The 19,828-nt window shown below is 33.5% G+C and overlaps 6 protein-coding genes across 10 annotated transcripts; 3 read left to right on the top strand and 3 right to left on the bottom strand.

The window, feature by feature from the left end:
• Nucleotides 1-280: 280 nt before the first annotated feature.
• Nucleotides 281-3,156, top strand: LOC109599092 (sorting nexin-30-like). Its single transcript, XM_020015034.2, has 5 exons — nt 281-464; nt 531-803; nt 856-1,020; nt 2,100-2,582; nt 2,634-3,156. The coding sequence occupies exons 1-5, from the start codon at nt 339-341 to the stop codon at nt 2,967-2,969; spliced, it is 1,383 nt and encodes a 460-aa protein (XP_019870593.1). The 5' UTR covers nt 281-338; the 3' UTR covers nt 2,970-3,156.
• LOC109599093 (interferon-related developmental regulator 2) lies at nt 3,135-6,634 on the bottom strand. Its single transcript, XM_020015035.2, has 5 exons — nt 6,408-6,634; nt 4,612-4,801; nt 3,783-4,542; nt 3,499-3,726; nt 3,135-3,381 (listed from the first exon to the last, which is right to left on the bottom strand). Exons 1-5 carry the CDS (start codon nt 6,436-6,438, stop codon nt 3,304-3,306), a joined length of 1,287 nt encoding a protein of 428 aa, XP_019870594.1. The 5' UTR covers nt 6,439-6,634; the 3' UTR covers nt 3,135-3,303.
• Nucleotides 6,635-7,177: 543 nt separating this feature from the next.
• LOC109599091 (beta-1,4-galactosyltransferase 7) lies at nt 7,178-9,190 on the top strand. The gene is made up of 5 exons (XM_020015033.2): nt 7,178-7,404; nt 7,668-8,001; nt 8,057-8,486; nt 8,549-8,695; nt 8,776-9,190. The coding sequence occupies exons 2-5, from the start codon at nt 7,887-7,889 to the stop codon at nt 9,014-9,016; spliced, it is 933 nt and encodes a 310-aa protein (XP_019870592.1). The 5' UTR covers nt 7,178-7,404; nt 7,668-7,886; the 3' UTR covers nt 9,017-9,190.
• Nucleotides 9,191-9,249: 59 nt separating this feature from the next.
• On the bottom strand, nt 9,250-12,380 carry LOC109599067 (nicotinamide/nicotinic acid mononucleotide adenylyltransferase 1). Of its 4 annotated transcripts, XM_020015005.2 has the most exons (6): nt 12,186-12,378; nt 11,718-12,118; nt 11,561-11,662; nt 11,181-11,335; nt 10,786-11,053; nt 9,250-9,456 (listed from the first exon to the last, which is right to left on the bottom strand). In XM_020015005.2, the coding sequence occupies exons 1-6, from the start codon at nt 12,283-12,285 to the stop codon at nt 9,427-9,429; spliced, it is 1,056 nt and encodes a 351-aa protein (XP_019870564.2). In that variant the 5' UTR covers nt 12,286-12,378; the 3' UTR covers nt 9,250-9,426. The 4 variants fall into 4 exon arrangements, with proteins under 4 accessions (XP_019870564.2, XP_049823589.1, XP_049823587.1 ...); XM_049967632.1 differs by lacking the exon at nt 10,786-11,053 and having other exon boundaries at nt 12,186-12,374; XM_049967630.1 differs by lacking the exon at nt 9,250-9,456 and having other exon boundaries at nt 10,023-11,053; nt 12,186-12,380.
• Nucleotides 12,381-12,520: 140 nt separating this feature from the next.
• On the top strand, nt 12,521-13,894 carry LOC109599069 (signal recognition particle receptor subunit beta). The gene is made up of 5 exons (XM_020015006.2): nt 12,521-12,648; nt 12,820-12,966; nt 13,021-13,187; nt 13,239-13,510; nt 13,569-13,894. The coding sequence occupies exons 2-5, from the start codon at nt 12,879-12,881 to the stop codon at nt 13,771-13,773; spliced, it is 732 nt and encodes a 243-aa protein (XP_019870565.1). The 5' UTR covers nt 12,521-12,648; nt 12,820-12,878; the 3' UTR covers nt 13,774-13,894.
• Nucleotides 13,895-14,078: 184 nt separating this feature from the next.
• On the bottom strand, nt 14,079-19,771 carry LOC109599099 (cyclin-G-associated kinase). Of its 2 annotated transcripts, XM_049967628.1 has the most exons (18): nt 19,145-19,771; nt 19,029-19,090; nt 18,807-18,981; nt 18,492-18,757; nt 18,034-18,256; nt 17,749-17,978; nt 17,502-17,546; nt 17,288-17,442; nt 16,868-17,207; nt 16,566-16,813; nt 16,382-16,487; nt 16,157-16,332; nt 15,912-16,105; nt 15,718-15,857; nt 15,237-15,663; nt 14,711-15,045; nt 14,495-14,656; nt 14,079-14,437 (listed from the first exon to the last, which is right to left on the bottom strand). In XM_049967628.1, exons 1-18 carry the CDS (start codon nt 19,278-19,280, stop codon nt 14,327-14,329), a joined length of 3,531 nt encoding a protein of 1,176 aa, XP_049823585.1. In that variant the 5' UTR covers nt 19,281-19,771; the 3' UTR covers nt 14,079-14,326. The 2 variants fall into 2 exon arrangements, with proteins under 2 accessions (XP_049823585.1, XP_049823586.1); XM_049967629.1 differs by lacking the exon at nt 17,502-17,546.
• Between the last annotated feature and the right edge of the window lie 57 nt (nt 19,772-19,828).

Genomic DNA, 19,828 nt, shown 5'->3' with positions numbered 1-19,828 from the left:
ATATTCTTTTGAGAGAAATTCTTTGACATGAAATACCCAGTACTAGTTTAATTTAAACTAATCTTATCATTTAATACATAATTGATTTTTGCCAATATAATTTTGCAAATTAGGATGTGAATAAAGATATATAAATATACAGTGGAATATTGGGGCCACAGTCTCTTACGTTTGTACTGTAAAACACTTCCAACTGGAGAACTTCGTGTGTTATGTGAGTTGCATAGACATTGGCGTAATTATTATCTTTTGGACAGGCGCTGTTTTGACGTGCCGCCCTGTAGGTGTCCCATTTAAAACACCAATAACCTAGTTCCGAATAGAAACAGAGTAAAAAAATGGCTAATACGTCGGCTGTGCTGGATGTGGTAACGGAAAGTCGAGACATATCGTCGTTGCTGAAGGACAAAGATACGGACAGGTCGAGTATATGTAGTGGCAATTCGACGTTCGATAATTCCCTTGTGAGTCGACGTTATCATTCGCACATCATTCCTGTGTAAACAAGAGTTGTTAATGTTAATTTAAAGGTGCAGTCGCCCAGTTTGGAAAGTTTTTCGACCATTCACGACATCGAGAACTTGTCGGAATTGAACATGGACGAGAATTCGGATCTTTGCGTCAAAATTGACAACCCCCAGAAGCATTTGGAGACCTTGGAGACCTTTATTACATTCAGAATCACTACAAGAGTTGCTAGGATTGAATACAATGATAATGAGTATGTTGTGCGGAGGAGGTACAATGACTTTATATGGCTTCGACAAAGATTACTTGAGTGCCATCCTTTCTGCATTATTCCTGTAAGTGTTTGTGTTTGTTTTAGGTGAATTTTGCTATTATTTTTTATTTTAGCCACTACCAGCAAAGCATTCATTAATGGGGCAGTTGGATAGGTATTCCAAGGAATTTATTATTTTAAGGATGAAAGCACTGAATGTTTTCATAAGCAGAATTGCCCAACATCCAATACTAAGTTGTAATGAACATTTCAAGATTTTCTTAACATGCCAACAGTCTGTAAGTATTTAAATTATGTATTTTTCATATTTTAGCATTTTAAAAAATGGTTGATTTTACAAGAAATCAAAGATATATAAGTTTTATAGCAAGTTTTTTGTGTTAAACTGTTTACAATATATATATATATATATATATATATATATATATATATACATGGTTATTAGATTAATAATAAGTGTGCCAGTTGTAAAATTTATTATCTAGTGTTTTAATATTGGCCATTACTCTTTATGGACATTATTGGATTTCAATTTCAATATCTGTTATGACAAAAACGTTAACATTAAAGACATGTGTAATCTGAAAATAGATACAGACTGCAAAAATAACAATGTAGAATTATAACCAATTAAATTTAAATTGACAATCATGCAATGTTTACTTTAAATTTATAAATTGAGCAATTAAATTAATTGTTTGTTCACAACAGTTAATTTTCTATAAAAGTAAAATAAATACGTCAGCTTTTTTTAAAATTTGCTTTTTATCATTTCATGTTGATTTAAAAAGAATGAATTTAGTTAATTCTTAAAAAATATATTAATTCATTAAATAAATTTAAATATAAATTATTAATTTCTTAAAGTTAATATGTTAAATTGTGTTATCTCCAGTGAATTTTTATTTTCTTTCTGGTATAGATAAATTAGTGATAACAAGAGATTAAAAATTCTAGCATTAATTGATTCTTTTTAAATAGTTTGAATTTTGGAACTTAGAGTATTACTTTTCTCAGGTATGTGCTATAAAACACACAATACATTAAAGTGAAGTAGCAATCTTTCCTTTATTTAGCGATTTATTTATTACATATAATAAACAGTTTCTAGATGCAATATAATTAGTGAAATATAGTTTATGCTTACAGCTTACTTGTTTGACACTCAAGGATAACATTCTCTATATACACATTGATAATTCTGTAATTTTCATCTCAAATTTATTTTCTTTCCAACTTCTGTGTTAGAATGAATACAACAATTGCATGAATAGCACGATTTGCTTAGTCGTACTAAAATGAATTAAGTGTAATTAAAGTTGTTAAGACTATTTGATATCGTTTATATAAATTTTAGGATTTCAACATATATCGCAGGCAACGTCCTCACACCGACAACAAAATACGTACACTAAGTCATGCCAATTCCAGTCACTCCATCCTCAAAAACCGTCATATCGAATTCGATAAGACTAAGACTTATCTAACCACTCTCGCGGAAAAAATTTCGTCTATAGAAAAAATTTCTAACCGCATCAATAAAGAACGTGCTGAACTAATAACAGAGTTGAACAGTTATCACCCAATATTCACCTCTTGGGCCACAACTGAGCCGGAATTGAGCGACTTGCTACAGAATATCGGCAATGCTCTCGAGAGAAGTACGGCCGCTCAAAACTCGCTGGTTCAGAGTTACTGCAACACTGTAGGGAATCCCATTAAAGATTTTTTGGCATACATAGATGTGGTGCAGGACACTTTAAAGAAACGGGAGTCGTATCAATGTGCATACGAGATTTCAATGGAGGAACTAAACAAAAGGCACAATGAGAAGGACAAGGTAATTTTTAACTAAAATCCTTGTGTTGTATAGTGATCATTTCGTTTTTAGTTAGTTGCCAATAGTCAGAATTCAAACCAAACTTCCGGTGGATTTTCGTTGTGGAGACAGCCCAGTTGCGACGATAAACTGGAAAAACTGGGGACCTACATTCCTCAGTTGCTGAAGAAGGTGGAATCGAATCAGGATAATTTGGAGTGTGCCAATGAATCTCTTAGAAGCGACCTGGAGAGGTGGCAATTAGAGAAACAGCAAATTTTGAAAAAGATTTTATTAGATTTTGTAAATAAGCAGATTAATTATTATCAGGCAACGACCAATGCTTGGGAACACGTTACCAATGAGTTAACGCAACAAAATATGGCTTTAAGAAACTCATCAAAGTGATATTATTTAAGCAAATAATAGCGATCTCATTACTTTACATTCCAGTTGTTTGTATATACATTTAACTGCGATACAAGAAGTCTAGTCTTGTTTACTGATGTATATTTATTTTATGTGTTTTGGGAAAGATTAATAAGTAATTGGTTATATTAATAATACAATAAATTCGTAAATTAATTAAAACTTTTATTTACGTATTATTGAAAGTAACAAATATGGAACTAATTTTACCTTATATGTTTAACAAACATAAAATAGTATAAATAATTGCGCTAATGTAAATAATAAATAGATGTTTATTGAAAAAGTAGTCCCAGAATATAAAATAACTTGTTTAAAAGTCTGATCGTTTATCCCTGTTCTTGCCACGCAAAATGGTCCTAGCTTTAAAGTTGGCTGCGTTTTGTATTTTCTGTAACAAATTAATAAATATTAAAGTATAAGACAGGAGACTTTGCACAACCAATTTTGTAACATCATCTAAACATGATTAAAATATTAACCCACGCTAAAATATTATTTAATGTACCTTTCGTTTTCTTTCCTCCTGGCCCAACAAATGGGCGAGACTCTCCTCATCCGGTGGCATTCCAACGATTTCCATAATGTCTCTGAGCAGATCGTTCTCGGTCAAATGCACATTGATACCAGGCCCGAGGATTCTGCACAATTCATCGTAGTGCTTTCGTTTTGCCCACGAATCCACAGTGAGCTCTTCATGGCCAAATTTGATTGTTACATTTGAGACTACATTGTCCTGAAACCATTTATTATAATTAGCCTGTGAAAGGCTGTCTACTACAAAATACATACTTCTATAAATTGCAAAATGTCCCTGAAACTGGCTCTTTGCTGTTTCCTGTCCTTTTTAGCCCTGTACTTATTGGAATCAGTGGCCAGTTGTTTAAGCGTATCCGCAATTTCCCTAGCGAAATCCTCTTTGAAGTCTTCGTCGTCGCTCCTGCCCATTTCGAAAATAACGGCGAGCGCTTCACCGGCCGCCATCCTCACCTCCAAGTGGCCCGACTCAAGTAAATCGGCTATCTGATCGGGACCGGCCAGTCTCTTAGACTCGTTCATCATGTGAGACAGGCTGGAGGGTGCGAGGAGGGTCAGCAACAGGGTCCAGGAGCTGAGGGCTGCGGCATGCATGTTGGCCACCTCGGCGCCCAAGTTGGGAACGGTGCCGTCTCCCTTGAGATAGCTGCCGCCGAAGATGGTCTCGAATTGCTGCATCAGCAGGAGCACGTCGGCCATTTCGCCGCCTGCGAGAAATGCCACGTTGCCCAGAGTGCGACAAACCTTTGCACGGACGTTCGGGTCGACCGATTTATCGTTGGCAATGGTCAGGAGTATGGGAGTGAAATTGCGACTGATGTCTTGGCAGTCATCATACAGTCCCAGTTGTATGCAGAGCTGCGTTGTGAGTTCTGCGGCGGCCGCCTTTTCTAGACCGCCGCCTCTCTTCAGGCTGCGCTCAATGGCGTCGGACAAGGTAAAGAGGCGATCCTTTACAAATGTGGGGACGAACTTTTTGACTAAAGCCTTTGACAGGGCTGTAAAACTTTCCACCCTACGAGACAAGAAAACAAATCAATAATGATCACTATTATATATATACGAATGTGTCAATTTTTCTTACCTAGTTTTTGATGACTTATCTGTGAGCCCATCGATAATTTTGCACAGTTTGTCTTCGAGCCTCTCCAATGCGCATTCATCTGCGAAATCGCTGTTTTCGGAGACATTGGATAACGTTGTAATGACACTAGCTGCATCGTTCACATTGTTGGAGTCTTCGTCGGACGAACCGTCGAATTTGTTACGATGATCTAAATGTGAATGAGACATTAATAATATGAATAAATGATAAATTATTGATCAGATAACTGATGACTTATTTCATTTTTGATGTGACTTTTTATCACTGTTTAATAAATGATGTCATGGAAATTGGTTTTAAAACCATTTGTTAATACAATAAAAAGTAAGATTAGAAATACTGATTAAGAATAAAATATTTATAACGACAAAATAAATTGCAATTAACGTTTTATCCTACGATTGATTGATTTCTTCGTAAATCATGCATTAACTTTACTTTACTTTAAAAAGAATGTGGCATATATTCAACAATTAATAACACAATAATTAAAAATTATAGATTTACTCAAGTGAATATAATTATGTATGCATGTTAATTTTGCATGCATTTCAAACAATTTATTGGAAAGCATTTAATAGAGCAAATCTATTAATTACAATTCTTAAATGTTTACAAGTATTATTTCATCATAAAGTTTATTTAATTTTGATTCTTTATTAGGCTATTTTAAAAGAACGATAATATTTATTAACGAATTAAAAAATGCTAATTCAAACATTTTTATTTGGAAGCCACAAAAAATTATTAAAATAAAAACACTATTTTGTTAAATTGTTGTTTTGTATTGAAATATTTTTATCCTACAAAGATGCATCATGACTCAACTACTGACAATGACTTCATGGCAAATATTTGCACATTATTAATACCAAGAAGACCTCATTTTATTTATTACTAGAGCATACCTAAAAGGTAGGATTTGTTGACTTCATTTAGTTAATTTTTCTAATATACAAAATTTTGATTTACCGGAAATTATTTGAGATTACATATCCGGTTTTATGTCATTATTTTGGTAGTACTAAATATTTTTGTATGTCCTCATAATCTAAACATCTACATACAATTTCTATGAGTTATTCTACAAACAAACATTCCAATATAAAGACAGTTAATAAACAAGAAATCATTACTTTCAACTATTGTGGTACCTGTTAGATAATGTTCTAGATACACATTTTCTATTCAGGTCAAGGATTAATTTTAAAATCAACACTGATTGAACGCACAAATAAATAAATCTTATTTGAGGCAAAGAACTAAACAGGAAACCAAGATCACCCATAAACAAAACAACAAAGAACAAGGTTGGACAACTATGAATTATAATTATTAATAAAATCACAATGTTACATAATATTTAGACATATGCCCGTTTTTTCGTAGCCTTGGCATGCGATGCAGGCGTGAGGTAAAATAAAAGTGAAATTCTAATTTTACATGCGACGAAATGTATTTTTGGTGAATTTCGGATAAAGCCATATGCTGAGAAATACACGTGCCAACAAAATGCAACATTAATCTGCTGACTCATTTCATTCCTTAGAAGTTATTAGATTATTGACGTGAATACCAAAATAAACAAATATGTATAATTAGCATTGCAAATTATTATCTACCGTAATGTTGTAAAGAAATAAAATCGAACTGATAAAAAAGTTAGCCATATGTCATCGCTTTAGAACGGATTTCGACATGATAATCCAGGAATAGAAGCGAATAAGACGATAATACTCGTTAAACTAACATCTAGTAAGACGCAATAGACTCACCAGACTTTCCTTTTCGTTTTCCTTTCGGCATGTTGAGAAATTAAATAAACTTATTCTTAAATTTACTATAAAAAACAACTAAATTAGCACTAGATCAAGACGGTAGAGAGTTTGTTGTTGTGTTTTTCCCACTCGTACGAATCACTTGACATTTAATATGAGATAAAACTGTGTTAAAACTCAATAACATGTTTTCAGTTGAACACGATGATCAACTTTGGTTCGGTGTGACCGCGAAAAGTGATTATATAGCCGACTGAGTTTAGTCACTTTGCGCAATGTGTTGTCAACTTGAGCCACCAATCAATACATTTCTGTGCTTAAGGCGAATAATGTTGCATAATATTTAAAAAAATAGATATTCAATGTTTAGCGTTGATTTTATACTTATTTTACTGCATGGATAGATTTATTTTTCCCAATTGCAGTTTAAAAAGCGAAGAAATGATAATAATGTTGGCCACCATGTTTCTAGTTACTGATTGTCGATGGTAGTTCATTCAGTTTTCTATGAGTTCAAGTTACGCTTTAGATATGAGAGGTGTACGAAAAGTTCTATTTTGTAGTCTCTATGGAATCAAAAAATATTACAATGTGATTCACCTAACTTATTCATTAGAATTACATTTTTATAATAAATTATTTATTTGCAAATTTCATTGAACACACTAAAATCTGGTTTTAAGGGTGTCCATTAGGGTACAAATGAACTGATTAAATTTTAGTTTACCCTCGTAGTTTTCTATTATCGTTTCGTCTTGTTGCTTGTAGTTTAGGTGACTCATGGTTGAGGTTAAGTCACCCGAACAACAATTTGAATTCTTGATTTGGATTTTACATATAAATAATACTAATTTATGAGATTTTATATCTCACAACCATCTTAGAGAATACTCTACCAAAGAAAATACCATAATAGACTACTCGATGTATAATGCTATACAGTTAAGAAATCGTTTTTGGCCCAGACACTTCTTTCTGTAAATTATTTGATTTTGTAAGTATCCTATTTTACTCCTTAATGTAATAATCATTCCCTTCGCTTTAACTTCTGTTCTAAACGTCGCAACATTATTTCCTTAAAAATTATAACAATGTAAATTCAAATTGGACAACTAAAAATAGCTGACAAACAGTTCAAAGTATATTAAATTATTCAACAACCTTTATCCCCTTGCTAATCAGCATGTCTTCCCAATACCTATAGAATCTCATATATTTATATTAAGTAATCTAATTTAAGAATTTGATTTCCTTTAGTATCCTGTTTGTGGTTTACCTTACTCCTTGGTCAAAAGCTTAAAGGACTCCTTTAAAAGTTAAAAAAATATAAGGAAAGAAGTAGTTGGCCAAATGGACTGAAGTGTCTGAGGTTCATTGGATTTTGTCAATCCCATAGCAGAAAAGAAGATGAGATTTAAAGTGGATTTATTATTTATTTACTATTGAGAGAGTATTAAGTTAGAAAAAACGTAAAATATGAAAATTACAAAATCTAGAATATTCCACACTTCATTTGTCCAAATTATTTTAGCAATATTTTCCTTCACTTTTATAACAATTGCAGTTCTAACTATAAAACTATTCAATAATGGTAAACATTCTTGTATTGAAATATTGTTCCATCTTATCTCCCTGTATTATTTTAGGCAACTGCAACTGCAATCACCCTGATAGCTTACAAGGATCTCTTCCATATGAGCCATTAATTAACTTTGAGAAACCTTCATTGGAACACAAATTAGCAATACTAGTGCCATATAGAGAAAGATTTGAAGAACTGTTAACTTTTGTTCCTTACATTCATAGATTTTTGCTTAGACAAAAAATAAATCATGATATTTTTATATTAAACCAAGTGGACACTTTTAGATTTAATCGAGCGTCTTTAATCAATGTTGGTTATTTAGAAACAAGGATAAATTATTCCTATATAGCTATGCATGATGTGGACTTGTTACCCTTGAACCATAATTTATCATATAGCTATCCAAAAATGCCAACACACATAGCTGCACCTAATTTGCATCCTAGATACCACTATGAAAAGTTTATTGGCGGGATTTTATTAATTAATAGGTCTGGATTAGTACCAAATTATTAACAATTGGGGATAATAATTTTAACATTTTTTAATTTAGAGAACATTTTGAGTTGGTGAATGGAATGTCTAATAGATACTGGGGTTGGGGATTAGAAGATGATGAGTTCTATGTTAGACTAAAAGATGCTAATCTAACAGTAGTCAGACCCAAGGACATCACTACTGGAACAAAGGATACATTTAGGTAAATGTTATAAAAAAATATATCTATTTTCTATTTATTTAAATCCAGTATGAACAGCAAATTGTATAATTCAATTTTAGGCATATCCATGGTAAAGACAGAAAAAGAGACATGGAAAAATGTTATAATCAAAAGGAAGTAACAAGAAGAAGAGACAGACAAACAGGATTGCATAGTGTAAAATATAACATTTTAAAAAGGACAAAATTATTAATAGAGGAGTCACCTGTAACTATAATTAATATTCAATTAATTTGTGATCATTCTTTAACACCATGGTGCGATTGTGGACCCAAAAAATCTGACAACAAAAAGAGTTAAGTATTATTTAAGCTATTTCCATGATAAAAATATAAAGAGAGGTGGAAAATATTATAATCAAAAAGGAGTAAACAAAAGAAGAGACCAAAGGACTGTATAACTATAGATAATATTCAATCAATTTTTGGTTAGAAAACAAAGTGACTTACTTTAATAAATGTTATTATAAAATCACTGCATTTTAATTATTTAATTTTTATCTTGATATGAGGTTACTACAAAGTAAAAAACAATTTAAAGTATACATATTTATTCTTCTAAAAAAGTACATTTCACGGTATTTACATAAAAAGAATATTATATATGTGTAATTTATAAAAACTGCTACTAACAATAGGTTCTATACAAAAAAGCTATCACAACAGTACGATTTGTTTGTTTAAGTAACACTGAGTAACTATAAGGTTCAATTAAAGACATGCAGGCCGAACTAGAGATGTCTGAAACAAAAAAACAATCATGCAACACAGACAATATTCAACTAATAGAAATAGAGGCATGCTAGTTGCATTTTGTAATACACTTTTTAATAAAAAAGTAATACTTCATTTTTAGTTAGTTCAATGTATATAATTATCTAAAAGAATACTGTTTTTATTAAAGCTTTAATCTAAAACTATTATATTTAACATACACAGCCAAGTTTTTTATAACTGAAAAACAATTGTCATTTTTTATTTTTGAAAGTAAGTTGAACACGCTGATTAGATTAGACAAATACATGCTAGGAACTTGTACTTAGGGGTTGATTCAAGAAGTTACAAATTAGTACCCACCTGAAAAATATTTCAATGCAATTATGAAAACTGAGTAGGGACTAAACTATTGATTTTTATGTTATAAAACTGTATATTTTGGACAGATTAAACATTCGTTGTTATTGTAAAGCAGATGATTATTAGTAGGTCATTAGGAAAATTATTAGTAAACTGCCCCTACCAAGTTTTCCATTAAACACTCATAATTTTAGGATTTTTTGACAACAGATATTTCAATTAAAACATCAAAACAAATTACTTAAATAAGCGGCAAAGCTATATGCAATCTGATTTGAAATGAAAATTTGCTAATTTACAAGGTGGTTTAACATATATTATCTAAAACCAACTTAACTACATCCACCACTATTTCAAAAATGTAAGCTACAACTATTTATGTTCAGTATTTTATAGATACACAATTGGATGTTTCACTTTTCTATTGAAAATTAACTTTATAATTCCGTTTACATTTATCGAGTAATCATTTTGATTTTTGATTCAGTTCTGATTGATTATATTTTGTACTTGATTTTAAAAATGTAACAGCCATTTTATAGCAAGCATTTATTTTATTGATGACGCCGATTTCAAGTGCTTGATAAATTAATTATTGTTTTAAATAAACTATTTAATACTGATAATATCTATAAATAACATTCTAATTCTTTCACTTTTAAAATATCTCCCCTTTTCATGTTATCCAATTAAATTTTTATTTTCTCACGCATTTCATAAAAATTTCGAATGCGTGTCAAAAAATTTGGCACATAAATCCACCAGAAACCGTCGTCAACTTTAGACTATCGTCTCCACGTCACTAATAACTTGAATTCCATGCTTCGTAAAAATAAACTTAATTAAATTCTCGTCGCAGCTCTTGCACTCTTTGAGACTGCCGCTTGTCTTGGCCTGCCTATCGGACTCGATCTCTTTAAAGTTACCAAAGCTCTTGGAGGTTTTCAACGTTTTGTCCTCGACTTTCAGTTTAGGCAGTTCACCCTTACCTACCTCATTTTTCAAGACCTTGTGCTCCCCCGTGCGTTCCGTGATAATCTTCACGGCCTGGCCCGGCATACGCAACGAGTTGATGGCGTTCTTCCGGGCCGAGTCGACGGAGTCGATGGATAAGCGTTTTTCGGTTGACGGTGAACGCGCGAATAAATTGTTGTTGCAAATCATCATGCAATTTGTCGGGCTCGGCGACTCCATGCTCACGTCAGTGGGTGATGGTGTGAGAAATTGGTTGTTATAGTCTGTTGGGGCGAGGGTGTACTTACTGTTGTGTCCGCGAATGCATGAATTAACAAACGCAATGTTAAATCAATTTATTTGAATACGGATAGAAACTAAGAAAAATTATTGGTTGATGTTTGTAATTTAATTGAATTGAAATTTTCACTTACGGTCTTTCAGCTCTGAACAACTCGTTTTTGTAAATGTAATCTAGTACTGGGTTTGGTAATAAATATTTCACGGATTCGTTTCTTCTGAGCGCCCTCCTAATTTTCGTTGAACTGATCTCATTTCTGATCCATTCGGTCACAATGGTAATGTTGCCCTGAATAATTCATATAAAAAAAATAATAATACCTTTGAGTTTAACTAAAACTCTTATGATATATATGTTAATGGACATTAAAAACATAAAATGTTTATATTATTTGTTGTAATAAATAATTTATTCATAGACAAACACATGATCTTTAACTACTATGATAATATTTAAACAATTATTAAGGAAGAATTGTTAACATAAAAATTAATGAAAAAATTGTATACATACCATATATCTTGTTAATAAATCAGAATTGTAAATGAACTCGAGGGGGTTTGTTTTTGACCTAGTAATTACCACCAGTCCATGCTGTCCCACAATAGCTGCTATCTACAAATCAAACACAGCATAACAATTCAATTTAAAATACACATTTTATACATACATCTTCATCAGACCATAATCCAGGTGTCCCAAATGACTCCAGTAAATCACCCCCACACAATAACTTCACTGTCACTGTTCCAGGAGTGGCATTCTTTAACTCATTAACAGGCAACCATGTACATTCATCTTTATTTCCTTCATTTCTATTGTTATGAAGGTAAGAGTTGATTTGATTTTGGTGATATTGTAGGACTTCCCTGGTCCTACTCCAGGTTTCTTGCTTGCATTCCCAGTCTGATAATTTAACCCAATCCAAATCTTGCAGTGCAAGCTTAGTCATTGCTAGTCGGTGTGTGTAGCATTGCAATTCCTTTTTACCATAAGCATCATGAACAGGTGAAATTATACCACCAATTACTTGATATGTTCCCATCCTATGCAAGTGATCTCTGGCGATCTCTAAAAAGGCGATATAAACGTTGGACTGTTTATAATGTTATATAAATAATTATGATCAATAACTTACCAAACATTCTTAAATGCATATTTGTGGGTGGATTAAAGGAGCCACAGGCCAATAAAATAATTTTGGCAGGTCCCATTGTTCCTCCTATGTTTTGAATCATACAGTAATTTGAATCATATCCTTTTAACCAAAATAAAAACAAATATCAAATTCTATTGTAGGTTAACTCTCATCAATAAGCTAGCGTAGCTTTGAGGACTTTAAAGTGATAACTTCGAATGTCGGCTTCGAGATGCCTCGGTTCTCCCCGTATTCCGAATAGAAGTTTAGAGCCGAACGTCGTTCGAAATTACTCGGATGAATATCCATACGGTCAGTAAGGCATAAAGAAGTGTTGTTGCACTTAGGGGAATAACTTTGTATAAGTTTTCTATGTGTGCACCTGATTTTTTTTATGTGTATAGGCCACGGAACATTTATGGAGGACAGCGTCGCCACACTTTGTATTCGTTGCTGAATTCTGGTATGTATTTACGATTTTTTATTTACTCTTTGAATGAATGAATGGTTGGTACTACTAACAATGTTTGGTAAAATATTTCTTTATTTACAAATGAACCACATACTGTGATTGTTAAAACAAAATTTTATTCTGCCCATCAATTATTGAGGTTATGTTTTGAATTTTTTGTAGAACTTCCAAGTTGTCAAAACTTGTCGCCGGTAAATTCAGTTTGCAATTGAGATTATACGATGGAGAAAAAGGAAGAGCCAATTGAAATTGAAAATACTAATTATTATCCAATACTAATAGCACTTGTTGTCATACTTATTACTGTGGGTAAGATATATTTACCATATGTTACAACTCCAAAAAATAATTAAATCATTTCAGTCATATTCGCTTTATATAAAAGAAAGAAAACTTCAAGGCGTGGTATATTGATCACTGGACTTTGTGACAGTGGTAAGACAGTTATATTTTCCCAGCTTGTGCATAATAAGTATGTGGAAACTCATACATCAATAAAGGAGAATATTGGCAATTACACAGTCAATAACGTGAGTCTTTTCCCAGTTTATGAAGTATCTTATTCACATGACTGATTTTAGCAAACACTCAAAATAATTGACATACCTGGACATGAACGTTTAAGAGACAAGTTCTTTGAGGAACACAAGAACTCAGCCAAAGGCATTGTGTTTGTCATTGATTCTGTGACTCTGCAGCAAGATGTCAGAGATGCTGCTGATTTCTTGTATAATGTTCTAACTGATACTACAGTGACCTCCATTTGCCCCAAAATACTTATCTTGTGTAATAAACAAGATCACACATTAGCAAAGGGCTGCAATATTATTAAATCCATTTTGGAAAAAGAATTGTAAGTTTGGTTGTATTTACTTTTTTATTCCATGACTTATTTATTATTTTTCTAATAGGAATACTCTGCGTTTTACTAAGGCTCATCAATTGGAATCTGTGGATTCCAAGTCAAAGAAGAACTCTGGATTGGGTGATATGGACAAAGACTTTGAGTTTTCTGAACTGCCATTCAAAGTTGAGTTTGAAGAGTCTTATGGTTGCAACAAGCAAAAAGCTTCAGATTTAGATGATTTGAAGAATTGGTTGGCCAAAATTGCTTAAATTTTAGGTTTCCTATTAGATTTAAGTTTTGTTCATTTTTATATAATTTATGCTGTTTCATTTAATAAGTTTTTGTAAACAATTTTCAGTTTTTTAATAAAACGAATAAGTTTGAAGTAAATATTTATTTTTGATCTTAGTAACAATAAATTACAATTTTTATATAAAAACAAAGTATTGTCTTTAACTGATTAAAATTAGGTAAAGCCAACAAATTTTAAAAGATAGTTGAACATCACTTTAAACAGAATCACAATAGAAAAATAGTCTCAAGCAAACTTAAATATTGTGGGAAACAACATACATATCATATATTTTTTATTTTTAACAACAATATCTCTAAAGTTACAGTCTACTGTAAATTTTCATATTGTCTATTTATAATAATATCCATAGGTGATATTTGCATGAAGATTCTTTAGAGTTACGATTAAAAATACAGTTTATTATCGATATGCGTAAGGAAGAGTCGTTAAAATAGAAATCAAATATAAAACTTCCAGGGAGTAAATACGTGGAATGCAGTTGACCGAGAAAAGATAAAATCACATCCTTAAGAGGCAAACATATTCTGTTGCGAAGCATCATTTTCAAAATCGCTCCAAGCATTATTTAACTCCATAAAAATCAGTTTCGCAAGATTCTCATTGTCAGTTCCCACTTGCTGAAATAAATAACACACCAGTATTAAACTTATATAAGATATTGTAATAAAACAAACCTTATCAGGATGCACTGCAAGACAAGCTTTTCTATACGCCTTCTTTACATCGGCTGCGGAGACTAATTGATGCATCTCACATTTATTCCATTTTGTACCTTCCCATAATATTGTGTGCATCGAACATAACAACGCTCGGATATTATTCTTTTTTCCCTCTTTCTGTAATAGCATAAATTAATTTCAACGTCCAGTTAATAAAATAAAACTACTTACCCATTCCATAACTTTGAGTTTTTCTGGATCCATGTAGGTTTGCATCTCTTCCTTACGCATCGCATTAATGGTTTTGGGGCCCTGATCTTTTTTCGCTGTGAACGAGTATCCCTGTGACCCGAGCAAATCTCCAAACACATCTTCACTCTTTTTGGCTTTTGGTTCGGTTGCGTTGTTCTGGCCGTTTTTATTGTTTACTGGCTCAAAGTGAGATCTACTGTAATCGGGAGACTTCATCTGTTGCTTTTGAGGTGGCGGTTGTTGGGGCGCATGTTGAGGAGTTGTTGGCGGTGCTCTATTCGGCGTGTGAGTACCGTTATTAGACGATGGACCTCCTAAATTAAAATTACCAATTTACCATTTATATTTTCTTATTTGCAGGGTGGAAATTTTTTAGTATTTCTTATTTAACAATAAATAAAAAGCGTTACATTGTTTCAAATCTAGATTATTTACGTTTCAAATTAGTTTAGTCCACTCTAGATTTCTTCAAGTATCAAGAATTATTATTTAATCAAGTACTGACCCAAATTAAATCCACTTCCCAGATTGCCCAAGTCGGCGAATAAATCCGGAGGTTTTGTTGCATTTTGATTTTGTTGTATACCAGCACTGCTTGCGGTACTTGTTGCAGTGGAATTAAAATTACCCCATCCTCCTAATAAATTTCCATCCCCTTCGCCCGTTGTTCCGAAAGGATCGAACAAATCGTCCGATTTGGCAGCTCCAGCATTTTGACTGGGTCCGTCATTGAACGAACCGAAGTTGTCGGTACTAGTTGCATTGGTGTTGGCGTCGCCGAAGCCGCTCAGCAAATCGAAATTGGTGCTGGGCGATTGTTTGATTGTACTGGCCACTGCAGGGGTTGAGTTGAGGTTCAGCAGGTCCACAGCTTCCTCTAGTGGTTTGGTTACCTGAGGAGGAGGCCTACGTGGGGGTGGTGTTGCGTTGTTCTATAAAAATATTATGTATTGATAATTCTAGGTTTGGTGTAAGTAGGAACTAACCACGATCGGCTCCGAATCTGAATCACTTGAATTTTTCTCTCCCGTTAATTTCGTAGCTAAAACAGGAGGCGGGGCAGGCCTAGCTGGCCTTTGTGGAGGGACTTTTGGTGAGCTCGTCTTCCTTCGAAGTTGTTTTGAAACTGTAAACCGTTAATAATTGCAGACTTTGTGAAACGTGTTGAAAAATTACTAACCGAAATTGTCTACTGTTTCGTCATGTTCCAATTGCGAAGTAAACATCGTATCTGCGACACGTTGGGTTTGATCAGTTTGCCAGGGAGCAGGTTGAGCTGGACGTCTCTCTGTGTCAGTCACGAAAACGTTTAACGTCACCGTGAATCTATCTTGGTAATGCTCGTTATTTTCAGACAATTCATCGAGGTCAGCCCTAAACATAAATAATTAGTTGGTGTTTGAATTTATTACATTTAATTATTACTTTGAAAAACGAAGAGATGTCTCTTCCTCAGGAATATAACCAGTGTGGAATTGAATTTGACATATTTTAATACCAGTAGCTTTGCCTTGAGACATTACACCACCAAGTATGTTTCTGGCATGGTATACTATCACACAAACGTCGCCACATACTGTTACGTTAATGGGCAGCAAACACTAAAACAAAGCGTTAATAGATCTATAAATAGACATTTCAACATATTACCTTTCCCTCAGCTAGATTATACAGTCTCATCTTTTCATAGTCTTGCAACGTTGATAAAAGGCAGCGGTTTTCGCTATATACTTCTATATACGGTCGACATCCATCGCTAAAAACAAGAAACTAAATTAGTACAGTGTATATATTTTCTAAAAATTAGTAAATATCATAGATAGGTGATTCTTACCGAACTTTGGTGAAGAGTGGAACTGGCTGAAGTTGTATGGAAACTAAAGTTACTGGCTTGTAGTGTGGATATGTCGTTGGATGTCCGACTATATTAGTTAAGTAATACAAGTACCGCAGATTAGATGCTTGCATATTGGGTGGGCATCTTTTTACAGCAAACATTTGCAAAGCGTCTTCCGGAACCTCGACAAGACCGGCGTAAATAAGCAGTGCGCAAACCAATGTGGCCGACGTTGCCTTGCCATCCTAGAAACATACACCTTAGTAAGAACACACGTAAATATAAACGTCGGTACTTACAGTGCAGTGTATCACCACCACATTCCTGCTGTCACCTGCAAGATACTGATAAATGTCCTCGCAGAGCTGGTACATGGAGTTGAGCAGGGGTGCCCGGAAGTGTTCGGAGTAGGCGAACGAACAATCGACGACGCGTGCCTGCCCGAATTTAGAGTGGTACGGTTTGCGCGACAGATTGTACACCGAATATTTGTAATTGGGATGGCGGGCGTCGAGAAACATGCGCACATCTTCGATGTGATTCGTCTTGTAGGCGGACTCAAGGCCTTCGGACGGATACGGCATAACGATGATGCGCGACGTTATGTAGTTTATGTCCAGGTCGGTGCGTCCCATTGTTCTAATAAAAAATTCAATTTTGATTCTTATAATAAGAAACTGAGACTTCAATGGAAAAAATTTACATTATTGGATACTCACTGTTGAACAGAAGTTATGACTTTTGTGCTAGTGTCTTTGAGATTCTTCAAAAAGCTACCTGCCCCTCCTTTTAGGGAAGAAAACAATCCTGTCTGTTTGACATCCTGCTGTCTAGGTTGTGGAGGGGGAACGTTAGGGGCGGGTCTTTGTGGCATCTGAAATTTAAACCATGATAACTTTACTGCCGTAGGTAAATATTTGGATAGTAATTTACATCAGATTGTGCAGAACAATCCTTTGCAATAGGTCTTGGAGGAACCTGACAACAATACAAATTGCATCAGATTATAGAAAATGAATGATAATATGGTACCCTTTGTTTCATTATTGACTTAAGCAGATAACTATTATTTGTATAAACTACTTGTATAATTACTTGATATCAAAGTTATGAATTATAAAATAATTAAATAATTTATTAATTACTTTAAATTCTAAATAAAAAAATAAAGTTAACTCACCGGTTGAGGTGGTCTGGCAGGTGGCTGATGAGCTGGCGAAGGTGGGGCAGGTCTGGGTGGTGGCGGCCTAACACCGTTCTTATTATCGGCGACCGGCGGATCCGGTTGGGTCTGATGCAAAATCAATGGTACCCTTAAATTGTAACCGTTCGTCTCCGCGATCGCGGCCACTCTTTCCAGACAAGCGGACACCGTTATTCTTTTTTCGGGATTCACTTGCAAACAACCCTCTGAAAATCGTACAATTATGTGATCGATTAAACGTGGAGTTGCATTGAATATTACTTATGATGTCATGGAAGCAGTTGTATTTTGGGTCCTGTGGTAATGTATAGTTGCCATTCATGATTCTAAGCTTTGCACTATCTTCAAATGGATGTTTCATGTAACACAGCGTGTATAAGATGCACCCCAATGCCCACACGTCCACGGGCGTTCCTATGTAATAGTTGTTCCAAGTATCAACCATTTCAGGGGCTCTGTACATTGGTGTCGTGAATCTTGACATCTTTAACGAATTTTATATTAATATTTTTTTAATAAATTTTTATAAAAAAATGGACTCATTTGCAAATTTGTGTGCATAACTTGATAAACAATGTTTCTATAACACAAAGTAATAATTGTAACATACATTTCATTATATTAAAGACAAACAAAACTGTTTAGATAACAAATATCACATTACCAATATGTAATAATTTTTTATTTATATTGTTCCTAGTATTAGTGATATGACTTACATTCTCCTCCAAAGCAGAGTGTTGATTAGCAGACCAAGTGAGGTCTGGTCTGAAAACCTCAACAGTGGCAGATCCAAAATCACATAGTTTTATGGTACTTTCAGAGCTAATTAATAAATTCTCTATTTTCAAATCTCTGTGAATAATTGGTGGTGCTTGAGAATGCATATGAGAGACTGCCTTACATATCTGATAAAAAATTCTGGCAATTGTGTCTGCATCAAAAGGACTGGTTCTGGCTTGTAAAATTTCACTTAATGAGCCACCTAAAATAGCACTATATAATAAAATATATTAAAAGCACCTTAACAGTACCTGGACAAAGTTCAGTGATCAATAAAAATTCATGTTGTCCATGGGTTGTTTTTGCTCTTTCTGTATAATGAAATGTCAAAAATTGTATTATATTTGGATGTCCAGAGACTTTCTTTAATAATTCTATTTCCTTGTGTATGTTGTTCTTTGCTTCTTCATCAGCCCCCAGCAGTCTCTGCAAACATTCAATAAACATTTGCAGTACAATTGAGCTCAACTTACTTTTAATGCATATTCCTTTCCTGTGGCTACATCCTGGGCCACAAAAACCACCGCAAACCCACCTAAAAACCAACATTTAGTTGTATTATTTATAAGAAAATCAATATGAAATGTACCTTCTGATATAACTTTTTTAATTTTTAATTTTACATTAGATACTTCTATTACTTGTCCAACAAAACTGTTATCACTGTATTGGCTAACGCTAGACGCACTAAAATACTCGAAAGCTGACTTAAATAAATCACTCATTTTGCTACTATTTACAAAGAATTCATCGTACTTTTGTCTTTCAAGACTTAGTTACGGAGTTGTCAAAACTAGGGACTTTACTATTTAAAACCTCCCACGCAAAATCTTTATTTTTGTGGCGTCACTGTTTTATAAACGTTTAAAGATGAGAGTGTCTAGTTGAATATTTATCTTGATCTCTATTTGGCATATTCTTGTTCTAAAATCTAATTATAATGTTAGTTAACAATATTTGAATTGGAACGTATAAATATTTAATTATCTTACGTAGTTATTCTTAGTTTTTAGTCTTATTCATTTGTTAACATTTGGATACACTGAATTTAATCGACAAGTTGTCTGACAACTTACAATATGTCACTTTTATGTTTTGAACTGTCAAACCACCGATTGCTAATTACATTTAGAAAACACTTATCGGTATTTTTAATATCTGAGCTTTTTTATAATTAATCATTAATTAATCGATATACGCAATGTTTTAACTTAGAGTTCCGAGGATGTCATCGACAGGAAGTTTAAAACCTGTTTTGACTAAGAATGGGCAA

This window comes from Aethina tumida, chromosome 5 (assembly GCF_024364675.1).
Source record: "Aethina tumida isolate Nest 87 chromosome 5, icAetTumi1.1, whole genome shotgun sequence".
Taxonomy (NCBI): Eukaryota; Metazoa; Arthropoda; class Insecta; order Coleoptera; family Nitidulidae; genus Aethina; species Aethina tumida.
Note: the sequence above shows the minus strand (reverse complement) of the source record. Positions and strands in the feature narration are given on the sequence as shown.